Consider the following 16518-nt stretch of genomic DNA (forward strand, 5'->3'; position numbering starts at 1 on the left):
GAAAGTCCATCTTTTTTTTAACTAGTAGGCCACATTTTCCTAGAACTCACAGGCTATAGAGATTGAAGGAGATTCTCCCTTCTGTTATCTCACCATCATAAAACTATCCATGCTTGACTAATAATCTTAGACTTTTTCACCCTACAAGAGTGTGTGCATCCATGAATCTGCACTGCATTTTCTAAATGAAAGGGGGGGAAGTTCAGGTACTTACGTGAAATTAAATTTGCACAGGTTCACCAAGGGGTACAGGCCGAAGTCAAAAACTGGGATGAAGACAAGGATCAAGAGAGGATTTAAGAACTGAAAAAACAAAAAAATGAATTATATTAGCCATTTGTGGTAACGTAGGCTGCAGTCCTAAATACACCATAGGGAATAATTCACAACTGGTGCTGATGAAATGCCAGGATACAGTCTGTAATTATATAGATGAAGTGGTTAAACAACGAATTGCTGGTGCTACGCCAGTGCCATCAATACAAGTTCCAACACAGTAGCAACGTGCCCTGACAACCATTGCCTTACCTGCATCTGGTCAGGTTGAAGGATAAATCCTCCCTGAAATTAGAGCATTGAAACCGGTTAGCAAACAAAATAAGGGAACTGCGGCAGAACTGACATCAGCGAAGCAGACAGCTAACACATGTGGGAGGACGGGGTCTTAGCAGCTGAAGTGACTTCCCAGTGGCTCAGTGTTTATTATTATGGTTGACTCCACATTCCCCTTGACATGAAAGGAACAATGCTTTAGAAGCAAGCCATCTGCTGAACATAACAGAGATCCCATAGCAGAAAACTTCATTGCATTTCAGACCAAACTGTATTTAGACAACATCTCTAAACAGACATGGGACTAGCCACAGGGACACAGGGTTTGTTTAAGAACAGGACTGTATCTATTTATGAGTGACATAAGGTATCATGAACATTTGTCTGATTCCTCAATCGTGCTCTACTGGAACTGTGTTCTCAGCCCTGCCCTGCTCAATCGCCTGGTCATCTGTCATGATCCCTGACCTCTGAGACCTTGCAGTCCACAGCAGTGGACACCGATGGTGACAAGATTCAGACCACTTCCTCTTGGAGATAACTGTTAGTACCTTATTTGGGGCCCTCCCAGTGCAATGACACAGCCCGGCCACCATCCTTGGACTCAGATGATGAGGCCCTTGCATGACTCAGATGATGGGACCCTTGCAGGACCCCCATCCTCTCAGACTTGCAGAAGTCAAAGACTGCAAAATCAGGCAAGGGCTCTTCCATAATTCAGCCACCTTTCCCAAGAGGCAGAACCAATCACACTATAGGCCATGGTTGCATCCATAAGGCTTCAGTAGACTTTAGCTCTCTGCTGAGACAGCATCTTCCTATAAATAACCTTAGTCAAAGAGAGTTTCAGCCAGAAGTCCAAGATCCTATTTTGTCCACCCACTGCATGAAAACACTTTTGAGCTGGCTTTGCCTACCTTGACTGAACATAAATGTTGTTGCTGATGGTAATGATACAAAGTAGGTGTCAGGGATGAGCCAGTGGTTTCAAGTTCCCCAAAGGGAGGGGGAAACCTGGGGTTGGGAGAAGAGGATCATGTGCCTGAGGGGGAGGGAGATAATGAGGAGAGAGCTGTCGGAGTAAGTTTAGAGGAAGAGACAGGAAAGGCTAGAGAGCCTGGAAGTTCACAGGAGCAGCAAGGGTTAAGCTTAAGCTCAGAATTGGGGGCGGGGGGGGGGTTTACCCCAGCCCTCGGGAGACTTGCGGGGGGGGGGGGAGAGGAGGGCTGAAAGGCAAGGCGTGAGACTTCGTCATTTTATGGGTTGCTGGAGGGGCCTCAGGAGATCTGAACTGAGTGACTCTGATGGATGATTATATTACGTGCTAATGACCTATTGTAAATACTGTAAATAAAGTCCATAAAAACGTCCGGAGGCTCTCGTGGTGATTGTTGTGAAGAGAGGAAGCCCCGTCAGCCCTGACAGTAGGCTGAAAATCATGACAATACTATGATAAAGTAAGTGGAAGACCATGAAGATGATTGTAAAGTGTTTTATCTATTTTTAGCTACTGTTTGGTCTAATAATATTTTGAAAGCTTTTAAATACCTGGTTATACTGAAAAGTTTGATGTTTTATTTTATATATCTGTAAATCGCTTAGAGGGTCTTTTTATTATCAAGCAGTACACAAATTTTGTTAAGTATGACACAGTAGGCTAAAGAGCAAATGGGAATTCCCTTAGGGACTCTCAGAATCTCACTGAGCCAAAATATATTAATTGCTGGGGGATACTCTCCATATCTCTTCTATTCCATATTAAATTGTTCTCCCGTCCTGCCCCCACTAGTCATTAAGTCTATAATTATTGTTCCGTTAGAGATGCACTTATTTTAAAATCAATAGAAGTGTGACCCTTTATTACACTGCCAGCCCATAATTTAAACCATTGACTTGAATTTGTTTAATGAAGAAATATAATTATTGTGAATGAACCCTATCTACTTACAAAGGCAGCGTTCATTTTAGTGGCTTGCAGCGTCCACCTAGAACCCTAAGGAGAAAACAGATCAAAATGAATACCATGGAGTACTGCACGCATGGCCAACACTGGAAAGAAAAGCAATAGCACATTACCAAAAAGGACCATGACATATTGTTAAGGTTCAGAACATGAAAATGCATCATACATTCTTAACATATATAATAATTGCAGTTAAATGAAAGCATGTGAATTTTCTCCTTATCTCTTATCAGACACAGAACCTTGCCAATTCTTTTCCTAAATGCCTACCCTTTGAATAGGGAGAAAATCCACAGAATCACATTTAGCAAACCAAGAAAAGGGTAAAGCAACAGGTAGAATTATTCACACAACCAAGGTAGGAAGCCTGTTCTTAAAAATGGAATCAAATGTAAGGTTTTCTAAGCAATACCCAGTTCTTCACGTGTATATTTCCCACACAAGGAAGTATCTTATTCATACCTTTTCTGTTAGTCAAATGCTGTAAGAAACCCAGAAACAATGTTTCTCAATGAAAAGGAAAATAAGTAGTTAGGGATGGATTATTTTCATCTTCAAGGGCTTATCTGTGCAATCCACCACATGTCTATTGAGAAGCAAGTCCCATTGAGTTCAATGGAACTTACTCTCATGTAAGTGTAGGATCTCATCACCGATCTTGATTGTGACAATCGGAATAAATAAATTTGATATAAGCTTTTAGTGTATATGTGCCCCAGGATCTCTTAAGAGGAAAGGAGGTGGGGCAAATATATGTCCACTACATCATTGGATTTAAATATCCACATGTGTAGGGATTGCCATTGAAAATTTAAATAGAATGATATGTTCTACAGTGTCTGGCACATTCAAAGAACATCCACAATATCTATCCTTTTTGGGGATGCTTGAATATCTGCCTTGACAAAAGCTGAGGGGCCAATGCATTTTTGTGCATTGTTCTCACTATAGGCATTTTATTACATACCTTACCCTAGCATACGCATTTTTGAATACTTTGCTGTAGAACTGCTTTGCAAAATTTGGAGAAGTGAAAGTTTCAAACAGTGGCTGTGTTTTGGTTTGCATAGTGTGAAAAGTAAAGGTTAGGAAGGTTCACCTTTAAATACAAGCTGAATTTAATTTGGTCTCTAATAATATCAGAGGTTTTTTTTGTTCTGTATAATTACTTAAATGTGTGCATTACAGGAAACCTTTCTACTGTCCGTTGTACAACCAGCTACACAAACACGTGCTATCCCCTTTTTTGGGGTAGTCTAACATCAAGGCACAGTGAAAATATTAGTTTCTGTCTATCTGACATTAAACCAGAAGTAACTGCAAGGGTGGCTGAGTTTTTATCAATAGTATCTCTTAGATACTATGACACTATTTAGTGAGAATAAATTCCAATGATAATCCTCTTTATTACATGTTTTACGTGGCTGTTTATTTGTATATATTTTAAAATTTTATATATGAATGTTTTATGATGACCTATACTGGGACGTTGGTGGCACTGTGGTCTAAACCACAGAGCCTAGAGCTTGCCAATCAGAAGGTTGGCAGTTCAAATCCCCATGACAGGGTGAGCTCCTGTTGTTCGGTCCCAGCTTCTGCCCACCTAGCAGTTCAAAAGCACATCAAAGTGCAAGTAGATAAATAGGTACCGCTCCGGCGGGAAGATAAACAGTGTTTCTGTGTGCTGCTCTGGTTTCGCCAGAGCATGACCCGGAAAAACTGTCTGCGGACAAACGCCGGCTCCCTCGGCCTATAGAGAAAGATGAGCACACAACCCCAGAGTTGTCCGTGACTGGACCTAATGGTCAGGGGTACCTTTACCTTTACCTATACTTGTAATGCCTAATAAAGGTTTGGTGAAGTTAAAAATGCCTTAGATTACGGGAAATTGCATTGCAATGATATGTGTTAGGAGGTAAAATTGCATACAAAATTGTGCATGTTTGGAGCAATTTGCTGATGAATTTTCATGACAGCTTTAAAAAAACCAGTTCAGAAAACTAGAGAACTGAACTTAAGATTGTGAAAGTCACTGGTGAAGGTCACCTTTTACTTTCATACACAGTGGTATGAATAAGAAATTCTGGTGTAATGATAAATTCTGAAGTGCAGGAGGTAATCAAGGAGTCCCATGGCACCATAAAGTCTAAGGTTTTTTGGGGGGGGGGTTGCACCCTGTCTGTATCCCTATTCCTAGTTATGTGAGAGTAAGTTCCATTGATCACAGTGGTGTTTACTTCTGGCCGCATAGGTGTAAACTTGCAAAGCACACTGAAATTTAAGAAAAGATCTTCAGCCCAGCTGAAATGTAACCTTAAGCTTTTTATTAGAAATGAAAACAACCTTGCAAAGATGTATTGCTAACCTAAATTGCTAACCTAACCTACTGTAATGCAGAAACCCCATTAAAGGAAAGGACCTGAAAGCCTTATTACTAGCTCAATCACTTGCCAGAACAAAGTGTGTCTGCCAATTACCCTGGTGCTTTAGCCAATGATGTCATTACTCCTGTTCTGAAAAAAAGTCCTGCAGTTGCAGATCTTGATACTGGAGCTGAGTGGTACAGTGAAGCCACACTAGATAGTACTGCACATTACCTGTTGATCAAAGAGAGCCCAGAACATTGGCAGTGGTATGAAGAGAAACAGGACCCGTGTCACCATTTTAACTTCAGTTATCAGTTGGTTCTGTGAAGGGAAACACAAAGCAAAAGGCAAGAATGGTTAGTAGGAAAGAAGGGTCTACAAGTAACAATCTCAGACAATATAATTTTGCTCCATGGAGGTGAACTCTTTGTAGGAAAATATGTGTGTTTTTCCTAATATCGACTTTTATGCTTTAAGTACACCAGTTCTGCAGTTGATGTGTTCAGGTGCTTCTCAATCTGTTCAGCTCCTTTGTGGAACATTTTAGATGCAATGACTTTGGAGGCTGATGCAAAGAGAGCTATGCCTATGCATATTTGGGATGACCCAGTTACCGCAGAATAATCACACATGGCAGATCTGGTTATGGATATCTGAGCAAATGTACTGTAAACAACGTGAGCTAATATAGCAAGCACAAAGGAGGAATAAAGAAAACGGGTAGGCAGGCATGCACTGCACCAAATCAATGTATCTCAGTATCATGGAACACACTACTTTTTCAGGTCTACACTAAAATTGTAAGGTATGATTGTGACAAACATATGCCTATAATAGAGGCACACTAACTACAAAGCTGGAATTGGATGCACCTTCCTGAACAGTGTGCTCATGGTGGCAAACTTGGGCTGGTTCAGATCTAAACTCCTCTGTTCTTGGGTGCTTTATTTTGGGAGAGGGACAGTTATTTCCACCATGGCTGATGTTGGGAGCTTCAATTTCCCTGTATTCACCTACTATTCCCAGGTAGGGTTGCAAAAATGTGTATTCATTCCATAAAGGAAGCACACATGCACAAAAACCCAAGTCAATTTAGGAGGGTGTGTGTGTATTTTTGTACATTCTCTGAAGACACTTACAGTGGTCTTCAGAAGACACTTGCAGTGATTTTGAATGAAGATGAGGAGAGTTGGTTCATTTCTACATTCTAGCTGTTATACTCTGATAGCTCACATCTTATTGGAGGAATATATATTAAAATACTTCAGATCCGAAGATTGACTTACTGAGTATTTTTCTGAGGCCCAGTCCAGCCAGTGCTCCCTTTTAGGAATGTGCCGTGATCGATTTTTGATCCGGTTTGTAACAGCAAACTAGAGAGGAATAAAAGCAATTGAGAGATGTGTAGGTTATGGAGTTTCTCCTACATTTGTTTAATTTAGGCCCATTACAATTAATTACATCATTTATTGCAAAGTCTTATATTGTTTTCTTGATCCTACTCTCATGTCATATATCATTAGTGGAGAACCTGTGGCCCTTCAGATACCATTGGACACTAACTCCCATCAACCCCAGCAAGCATATTCAATGGTCAGGGATGGTGGGAATTGTAGTCTAGCAACATCTGGAAGGTCACAGGTTCCTCATCCCCATCTTAAATCAGGTTTCATCCTTTTCATTGATTCATTGGATGACTTCCACAAGACACAAAGGATCATAGCTGCCAAGTTATCCCTTTTTTAAAGGGATTTTTCCCTTATGCTGAATAGGCTTCCTCGTGAGAAAAGGGGAAACTTGGCAGCTATGCAAAGGATATTATTATCTGGGTAATGGCATTTATTGTATAAATAAGGCCTTGGGTTCCATACCCCTTAGTCCAGCAAAGCAAATCATGGCATGTGTGGCATGCTTGATATTGTTCCTGCAATTCTTGGTCTTTTTCTTTTCACCAGAAAGAAGTGGCAACATTTAACAGCTGCTGGTAAGCTCCATATAATCAACTCTGTAGTTGACCACATATCTACAGTGTCTTTTATTTTGGAAATGTTGATCTGGAAAATCTAGATGATAGAGAAAGGTTTCCTGTCCTTGAAAAGTAAGACCAAGTTTCATTCACCCCAACATTCTGTCAGTGGCCCACTGCCAACTCCAAGTGGGCTCCATCCCTGAGAGAGTCCATCGCCTCCTTGCTGCTGTTGCCATTGGCCATTATTTCCCCTCTCCTTCAGGACCCAGAAGGAGAATTCAAGGCAAGTGAAGGATGCTGTCCCCCCCCCCCCCCGCTCACTCCTTGCATGTCCAGAGGGGGCAGATGAACAATGACAGCAGGGATAAGGTACAGCAGTGTCAGGAAGCCCAGAGGGACAACACTAGATCCCTTACAGGGGCCCAGAAAGCCCTACTCACTGCAGTGGCAACCCTATGTTAATGAGGAGGGTGTGGTGATTATTGAGGCAGCCATACCCTCATCATCAATTGTACTTCCTTTGGACAGAGAATTTCCATTATCTGTAATGGCTAATAGCCACTGAGCAACCCATTCCCTATCGAGCTATTTAATCCATTTTAAGAAACCACCTTAAGCTACGGTAGTGACCATCACCACACCTTCTAGTGATGAATTTCATATGGTAATTATGTACTAACGATTGTATGAGAAAGAACTTATTTTTGACTGCAGTTAATACAGTGCCAATCAATTTCACTGGTTGACCCTGAATTCTAATATGCTAGGAAGGAGAGAATGAGATGATGTAATATAACCCTTCATACCATTCGCAATTCTGCACCATTGCATCACACCCCTGAGTTATATTTTTCCTAATCTTTTTTTTTAAAGCCTCAAATGCCTTGTTGTGCAAATTGTCACAGTGACCTCAGTGCTGGAGTAAAGTAATACTAATCAGAATGATGGATGGTAGGGAGCCATTCTGGATGTTGAGCAGCGGAGCCAATGAATGTTTTTGGCCCCAAGCCCTCTGGTGTAGATCCAACATGCCGTTTTGCTTTGAGAGAAGTTGGATAAAAATATTCCCATGTATTACCTTTGAGTCTGAATGGCTACTTGGCTAAAGTCCCTTCTCCAATATGAAGCTGGCTCTTGGGATCATTGACATAAAAGTCCTACACAGATGACTGAAAGAGTGGAGATAATCAGTATATCCAGCAGGGAGCAGGATAATGTTGGCTTCCTCTGCTTCATTGTGTTGATCAGGTATTCTGCCCAGGGCCTGTTTGTGTGCAACATAGAGGCCAGAAGCAGCAGCAGTGGGCATGATTCCACTGCAGTGGAATTTATTTTTAAGCAGATCTATATAGGATTGCACTATAAAATTAATATGGCTAATCAATTAACATCAGGGTCAGACATGTGGAAAATATGATTTTACAATCTCAGAGTCATGCATGAAAAGGATATCTAAGAAACACACTTACCCCAATGCACTTGCAAATTTCGAGTAAGATATTTCCTTCTTGTGGAGTCTTTTTGTACAGTCCATTTCCAGCAATAAAAACAACTATAAAAGAAGTGTGGTTTGAATGCAAGCAAAAGGAGTTACTGTACATTCAATGTAGCTATGCATCTACATGAAGAAACTGTAATAGTTGGTCCTGGGGGTACAGGGACCTTTCAGAATGGCACAGAAAGTGGAACAGAGGAATTCAGTAGGCAGGATGCACAGTCAAAAATCAGGTGCCTCCCTTTGACAAAGCTGAAGCACTTTCCACTGCTTTAGAAATCTTACAAAGAGTGAGTCCACTGAGACAAAGAATGCATTTTTTTTTAAAAAAAATTAAGTGTCCCCAAACATTGATTGCTATAAACTTAATTTAGGTGTTCAAATAACACATAGGGGGGATAAAGTGTGGAGGAGGTGCTGGCGCATACAGCTGCATATCCACTCCGTAATTCAACATAAGAACATACAAAAAGCCATGCTGGGCCAGGCCAAAGGTCCATCTAATCCAGTATCCTGTTATGGCAGTGGCTAAATTGGAGGCCCAGCAGAACCCCTTGAGAAGAATCTGAGCACAACAGCAAGATTCCCAGCAATTGGTATTCAGGGGCATGCTGCCTCTGACAGATGAGGTAGAATGTAGCCATTATGGCGAGTAACCATTGATTAACTTTATCCTCCATGAATTCATCTGCTGCTCTTTCAAACGCATCCAAGTTGGTGGCCGTTAATACAGCTAGTGGGAGCAAATTCCACAGTTTGACTATGTGCTGCTGTGTGAAGAAGCATTTTCTTTTGTCTGTGCTGAACCTTCCAACACTTAGCTTTGTCGGATGTCCCCGCTATCTACATTGTGCTTAATTGCTCATGGAGAAGAGAACGATGTGGGCTGGAGGAAGGCATTTGTGATGCGATTGAGCATTCTGGGCAAAGTAGTTTTTAAATATTGCCTAACCTGACACAAGCAAGAGCTGATTTGAAAACCATCATGCAAAAAAAAAAAATACACAAAATCTGGTTATTATTTTTCATTTGTCGCTGTAGCAAATGAAATACTGGACTAAATGGTCCAGTCATCTGAATTGTTCTGCCATTTTATTTTGTTGCTATCACAGGCATGTGTTGGCATGCACACAGTATACATGTAAAGAAACACACAAGTAAAATATAAGCATGCTTTGAATTGGCATTTAATCTGGGCTTGTGTGTGTGTGCCTTGAGCCATAATTTTGAATAACCCAATTTTTTGGGGGGGGGGACTAACTAAAATCTTAACTATGGTCCATTCCAATATATGCTCTGAAACTCAGTTGTGCCCACCTCATATGACTGAAGGATCTGCAGGCATACCGTATCAACAAATAGCAGCAGCAACAAATCCATTTTTGGTAGACTTTTTAAAAAAAATAAGTGAGAGAAAGAAAAGAACTGCAGCATTTGCTGGTGTGTTTTCCCTTGACTGCTTCTGTGATGTACTTTTCAAACAGTAATGTCAGATGATATCCAACAAGCACAGTACACGAATACAAAGGAACCATGTGGTAAACAGGAGGCTTCTAGGATTCTGCTGGCATGTTGTTGGGTTTTGTTTGGTGTGTATGAAGGGGAAACATTTCTGCAACATTAGTTGTTGTCTAGCGGCATCTCCTAGTCTTTGCTGGGAAGACTTCTATTCCAGAGGGAATGAGAAGACATTAATGCAGCTAGACATATAGAAGCTGGGGGTGGGGGTGGGGGGGGGTGCCTTTTTCGTTGCACAGATTGTTCTCTCCAAAGCAAAAGGCAGCATTTCTCCAGGCCTCTGGGTGGAAATTGATTCTCTGCTGTGAGCGACTGCACATCCAGTTGCTCTGCTTCAAGCAATACAGTATTGCAGAGCGGTAGGTAAGATGTTAGCACTGCCACTGCTCTGTTACAGCACCAACTACCGGTACTTACTGAGAGCGATGACCATGAGAGCAGCAGGAACACCAAAAGCCAAGGAATAGCAATCTCCACCAAAGCACTCCACATCACCTAAGAGAAGCAGAAACAGAACTCCCTTTTGTCATGTTTCAATTCTGATTCCCGCCCCTTCCTTCCAATGCCATAACAGAAAGAGATGCCCATTACCACTTTTTTTTTCGCTTGAAGTCAGCACAGGACAAGTTTTCCTTAGTATATCTGCATGCACTGAATCAGTTTTGTGAGTGGCTCAGAACGTATGCAGATCAGGAAATAGAGTGCCTAGGGCTCCACTCACTTTCTAAGACCTCTCAGGATGTGGCATTCTGAGGGCAATTCCTGCGACTGTAATTTTTTCATGTTGAATTTTAAAATTGCCATAAACTGCCCCAGAGCCAGCTGGTGAAGGGTGGGTAATGAATTGAATAATATTAAAAATTTGTATGAACTGGTGCTTTTTAAGTCAAGGGCACCTGTAGGCTCACATGTGCCCACAGAACCTTTCCCTGGCGCTTGCAGTGTCCCCTACATTCACTGAAATTAAGCTCAAAAGAAGCATTTTATTGTAGCCAATAGACTAGGTTATGGTGTGTGCTTGGTTGTGGTGTGTGTGTGTGTGTGTGTGTGTGTGTGTGTGTGTGTGTTGCAAATGACTTTAAAAAGTGCATCTAGTGCACATTTAAAACGCATAACTCTCCCTGCAAGAATCCTGGGAACTTTGATTTGTTAAGGGTGCTGGGAATTGTCGCTCTGGGAAGGGCCAAGTTTCTTGGTTTGGGGGGTGGAATTGTGTGCTTCAAATGTGGATTCGATGTGCTTTAAATGTGTGCTGTGGATCTGCCCATTTATCTGATCTGCAAACTTGCCCCCAAAAGGTTGATGACAACTCCTGCCTTAATTAATCCTCCATACACAAAACATTAACATTGCACTGACTCCAAAAGCCACAACATTACTTTGTTGATAGGAACGCTTCCCAACAGCGTGTGCCTGGATATATGCAGTAGGTGTGAATGTGATGGGGAGGGAACAGCTACCCAGGCATCCAGACTGGAGTCCCAGGCTCACCTGGCTGGGTACTCAATCCAGAACACAGTGAAAGTCAGAGAGAAACCTCTAGACACATGAATGTGGCCCAACTTCTGAATCAAGGGTTACATACACTCAGCTGCAAATATAAAAGGAGAAGTGGTTGCAAAGCTGCTGTTTGTTCTGCAACGGAACAATAGAAAACAAAACGATTTCACAGCTGAACACCAACAGGATAAAAAAAAATACGGGTCATTATTAATGTGTGACATGTTTATCTAAAGTTTATAATGCTACCTTTGTGTATGTGTCTAATGCTGGGTTAGTTACAGTATTTTGCTTTCAGAGGCATAAGCTGAAATTTGATAGTCCGGAACTCCCCATGTTATTTCTGATTTTCACCAAAGGACATTTTTAGCTGTTTGGGACATTGGCTTGCTCAATATAGTAGCCACAGAGACCACACAAAACAGCCAGGTTTTAAAGGGAATGTGCTTCTTTTTTCTCTTCAAGGAAGACTCTTAAGAACCAAACATTCTCATTCCACTCTGCACCATGCCACAATATTTATTTGTCCTGGCATTGACCTATGTTGATATAAGATGCAGAGCCTAAAAGAAGCTTCCTTTTCAATCAGCTACAAAATGTTCTGAGCAGCAGCTACTTACCAGTGTTGACACAGGTAAATAGCTTTGCTTTCTGCCTTGTACTTCAGATTAAATATAGAAAACAAGCAAGTCCCCAATCCAACCCCAGAAATTAAATAGGTTTCAAAAACAACACACAACACACAAGATACACAAGACACACAAACTGTCCTCTCTTTGCTCCTGTGGATGTGATTGTTTTTCTCCTGAGAGCTGCTCTGTGCAGTGTTAAAGGTAACCTCTTGTTCTGTCTGCTTTCACTCCTTGCATCTCAAGACATGGGCTGAAAACACATAACACAACAATTTTGCTGAAGCTCAACAGGTCTGTCTGGTCAGTGTATGGGTGGGAGGCTGCCTGGGGAACTTTAGGGCAGTGTTTTCTGGCATAGGTCTCACAGGATGACTGTGGATAGGTGCCCATGCAAAGTCAATGGCAATGTGATTTAAAAGGTCTGCAAACTTGTGATCCCGCTAGATTATGCTCACCAGGTGATGTCATGCTGTGTTCCACCAGCTCTCAAGAAAGAACCTATACAGTATGGGGAAGGATCATAGTTAAGAAGATCTCTGTACGAGGTGTGGGAAAGAAATAAAAGGCTGTTAGAGACTAAAACACCCTGGTGGGTCTCACCAGCAGAGGTATTAACAGTTAAGAAAATAAATATGGAGAAGAGGCGGGCCACGTATGAGGAAATCTTGACGAAAACTGAAAAAGGATGGAGTTTAAAACCTTTTGAGGACATTAAAGGAGTGTTAACAGGATGGATAGAATACCATCAAATAAATGATGTGCTTAAAGAAGATAGAAAAATAGGTTTTGAGGATAAAAGATCCAAATTTCAAATAGAAGTGCTAGAAGGCAAAACAAAGCTTTTGGCAAAGATGTATGATTTGTTGTTGGAGTGGTATACAAAAGATGAGTTGACAAAAGAAGTGATGATTAAATGGGCAAAAGATTTGGGGCATAATATTGAATATGATGCGTGGTTGAAATTATGGAATCAAACTTTAAGATTTACAGCATGTACTGCCTTGAAAGAAAATGTATATAAGATGATGTACAGATGGTATTTAACTCCAGTTAAATTAGCTAAAATGTATAGAATGAGTGATAAAAGTTGCTGGAAATGTAAAGAGAAAGATGGTGAATTTTATCATATGTGGTGGACATGCGAAAAAGTTAAAAGATTTTGGGAAAGTTTATATAACGAATTGAAAAAGATGTTTAGATATACCTTTCCAAAAAAACCAGAAGCATTTTTGTTAGGAATAATAGGAGGAGAGATTAGAAAAGAAGATCAAACACTGTTTATGTATGCAACAACCGCGGCTAGGACTTTGTTAGCCCAAAAATGGAAATTACAGGAATTACCTACAATTGTGGAGTGGCAGATAAAAATGATGGACTATGCTGAACTTGCTAGATTGACATGCAAGATTCGTGACCAGGGGGAGACAAGGTTTCAAAAGGACTGGAGTAAATATGTGGACTATATGGAGAAAAACTGTAGATCATTAAAAACTCTCGCAGGATTAAAATAAACCTTACGAATTGACCAATATGTTAAAAAAGGAACTGCAAAAAAGGGAATTAACAAGAAACCCGCATGAAGGGAGGGGGGGAAGTCATAGCTCGGCGGAGCAAGGTAAAAGATGTGAATATAAGATTTTGTATAAAAGATTGGTTTTGTTAATTTGTTGAATTTGGAAAATTGGAATAAAATGTATTTAAAAAAAAAAAAGATTATGCTCACCAGGTGATGTCATGCTGTGTTCCACCAGCTCTCAAGAAAGAACCTATACAGTATGGGGAAGGATCATAGTTAAGCTGTAGAGCATCTGTTTTTCAGGCAGAAGGTCCCAGGTTCAATCCCTGGCATTTCCGGGTAGGGCAAGGAATATCCCAGTCTCAAATCCTGGAGACCTGCTGGCAGCCAGTGTAGACAGTGTGATCTACACGGTCTGACATGCTGTATGGCAAATTTCTATATTCTCTAGCACAGAGCAAGCTGCATAATTCTGCCTCTACTGCTGTTCTGAAGATCCCAGAATGATCATGGCCTGGCCCTAACAACATCTCAACTGTTCTCAGTATGTTGCTATCATACTCCTGCTACCAAATAGAGCAGTCAAAACATGAAGTATCTGCAAGAAATGGGAGGCATTTGGCCTAACTTGGACATGTTAAATATCAGGATGGTAGTGATGTTTTGATTGAAATGGACTCTTGCAACTTGGTGGTCAGGAGAGAACTTTATAGTGGTACCTCTGGTTACGAACTTAATTTGTTCCGGAGGTCCGTTCTTAACCTAAAACCATTCTTAACCTGAAGTACCACTTTAGCTAATGGGGCCTCCCGCTGCGCTGCCGGCGCAGAACTTCTGTTCTCATCCTGAGGTAAAGTTCTGGCCCGAGGTACTACTTTTGGGTTAGCAGAGTCTGTAACCCGAAGTGTTTGTAACCTGAGGTGTTTGTAACCTGAGATACCACTGTACTCAGTTTGGCACAATAACTAAAAGCCTTTGCAAATCTATAATGCTCCTGAAAGTTGCTGTGATGTAGAAGAGAAATTGGTATTGTGTTATTATCCTAAGTTATTTCTCTGGGCACACTCCAGAATGTATAATTCTGAAAACTACACTGGCAATGATGCAGAGGCATTATGTTTAACTTACAGTGGTTACCAGAATATGTGAACTGCAAACAAGATTGATGACTTTGTGAGTTTTGCCGTTCTCCTGGTTTTGAGGCTATTTCTCTGTTTCTAATAGTAACTAGATGCAGAAAGTTCTAAAGCACAGTGGAGAACAGACATTTCTGGCTCCACACCTCCATCTATCTTGGGAGGTGACACAGCTCAGTGGCTTTGTATGCAGAAGATCCCATGTTCAGCCCCTGACATCTCCAGGTAGGTCTGGGAGAATGTTGTCTCTGAAACTTGGAAGAGCCACTGCCAGCCAGTGTAGACATTACTGGACTAGATGGACCAATGCTCTGACTCAGTACAAGGCAGCTTCCTTTCTAATACAGAATGGCAGGGTGGGGAAGGGGAGAAAATGAACTGGAAGAGTGAATCAGTATCCAGCCTAGTCTCCAATAAGAGCAGAGTCCATTATCTTATTATTTGTCATGTCTTCTCTATGGGATAAGATGAGATCAGGAGGGAAAACTCCTTTATCTGACTCCCTGTAAGATATTCCCTCCTTCCTAAACCGTTCCCTTCAGGGATACAATATAGGACAAGCAAAAGAGTATGGCATCTCTGGCAGGCTGGCATTATCTTGTACTGACTACCATTTTGTTTGTACCAGATCTGTTGGTCAGAGCCCAATATATAATTATCTGCGCTTTTAACTCAATGAGATTTAGAGTACTGAACTCTGTGCTGGTCTGAGGGTAGCAGCCCTTCTGTCTGGGAATGGAATGAAGATCACAAGCAGAAGCTGGGGAAATGCAAGTTGGATCCTGCTGCAATGTATAGTGTTGCTAGGTTCTGCACAGCACCACTCGAGATTCATAGGAGGATGACCTGTGCCATAAATCAGTTATAATGAACATATCAGAGTGCTCTGAAAATGATAGTTAAAGACTTTACTATATCAACCTTTTGTGCTCTTCCAGGCCCACCCAATGTTCCTGACCCTTCTTTTGGATACTTTTGGCTTCTTGTGTTTTAATACCTTTTAGCTTTCTAAAGCACTTTTTAGATTTTAAATGCTGGTCTATGACCGTAATAAAGATTTGTATTGTATTGCAAGTTGGATCCATAACGGAGCTTATTCAATCACATGTTCTCTTCAATGTTTATATCAGAGAAAGTCTTATGGTGCTACAGACAGACAGACAGACAGACAGACAGACAGACAAACAAAGAGACACAATCCTTTGCAACATGGGTACGGCACCTGCAGACACACAATCCTTTGCAACATGGGTACGGCACCTGCACATGAAGGATTCCCCCTAGTGGATAAAAGGGCACTGTTTTCTCCTTTTCTATCCCCACAGCCCACTATACTGCACAGGCAAAGGCATTCAGCTTACCATGTTGTTCTGGTGAACTGGAGGTCCATGTGTACCTCTGAGATCCCCACCTTATCCTTTAATCTCTAACCCACTCACTCAAGGAACATTTGCAATCCTTCCTCTAGCAGAGAAGGCTGGTTAGATGGGCCTCCTGCTTCCATGCCTCCTATTGCCCAGACTGCCCTGGAACTGTTTCTAAAGAGTCATTCATATATTTCCACCTCCTAAGGGGGAAAAGGGTTCTGTTGTGCTCTTTGTGGAGCCCTCCAAGTTCCAGTGCTGTACATACAAATTGCATTCCGTTTTAAAAACAACTTCCCTCTATTCTTTCAGCAGAATCATAGTGGTCTAGTAGTCACTCCAAACAGACATATGATTTTATTCACGTGGAAGTCAGGAAAACCCAATTAGCTAAGGGAGTGGGATAGTCGTGCTGCATCTAATTCCCACCGTCATTCTAAATCAATGCTGGGAAACCTGTGGCCTTTTAGGTGTTCTTGGACTCCAGCTCCTATTGCCGCATCATGC

At 41.4% G+C, this 16518-nt stretch overlaps 1 protein-coding gene across 2 annotated transcripts in view; it reads right to left on the minus strand.

The window, feature by feature from the left end:
• Positions 1 to 16518, minus strand: part of SLC15A2 (solute carrier family 15 member 2) — a 63680-nt gene that overhangs the window by 23749 nt on the left and 23413 nt on the right. For both annotated transcript variants that reach the window (XM_035129704.3, XM_088662317.1), the window contains exons 7-13: positions 10281 to 10358; positions 8320 to 8402; positions 6168 to 6254; positions 5113 to 5202; positions 2501 to 2545; positions 529 to 561; positions 215 to 303 (exon numbers count right to left, since the gene is read on the minus strand). In XM_035129704.3, coding sequence (XP_034985595.3) covers positions 215 to 303; positions 529 to 561; positions 2501 to 2545; positions 5113 to 5202; positions 6168 to 6254; positions 8320 to 8402; positions 10281 to 10358 — 505 coding nt within the window. The remainder of the gene's footprint in view (positions 1 to 214; positions 304 to 528; positions 562 to 2500; positions 2546 to 5112; positions 5203 to 6167; positions 6255 to 8319; positions 8403 to 10280; positions 10359 to 16518) is intronic.

This window comes from Zootoca vivipara, chromosome 1 (assembly GCF_965207765.1).
Source record: "Zootoca vivipara chromosome 1, rZooViv2.hap1.1, whole genome shotgun sequence".
Classification (NCBI taxonomy): Eukaryota; Metazoa; Chordata; class Lepidosauria; order Squamata; family Lacertidae; genus Zootoca; species Zootoca vivipara.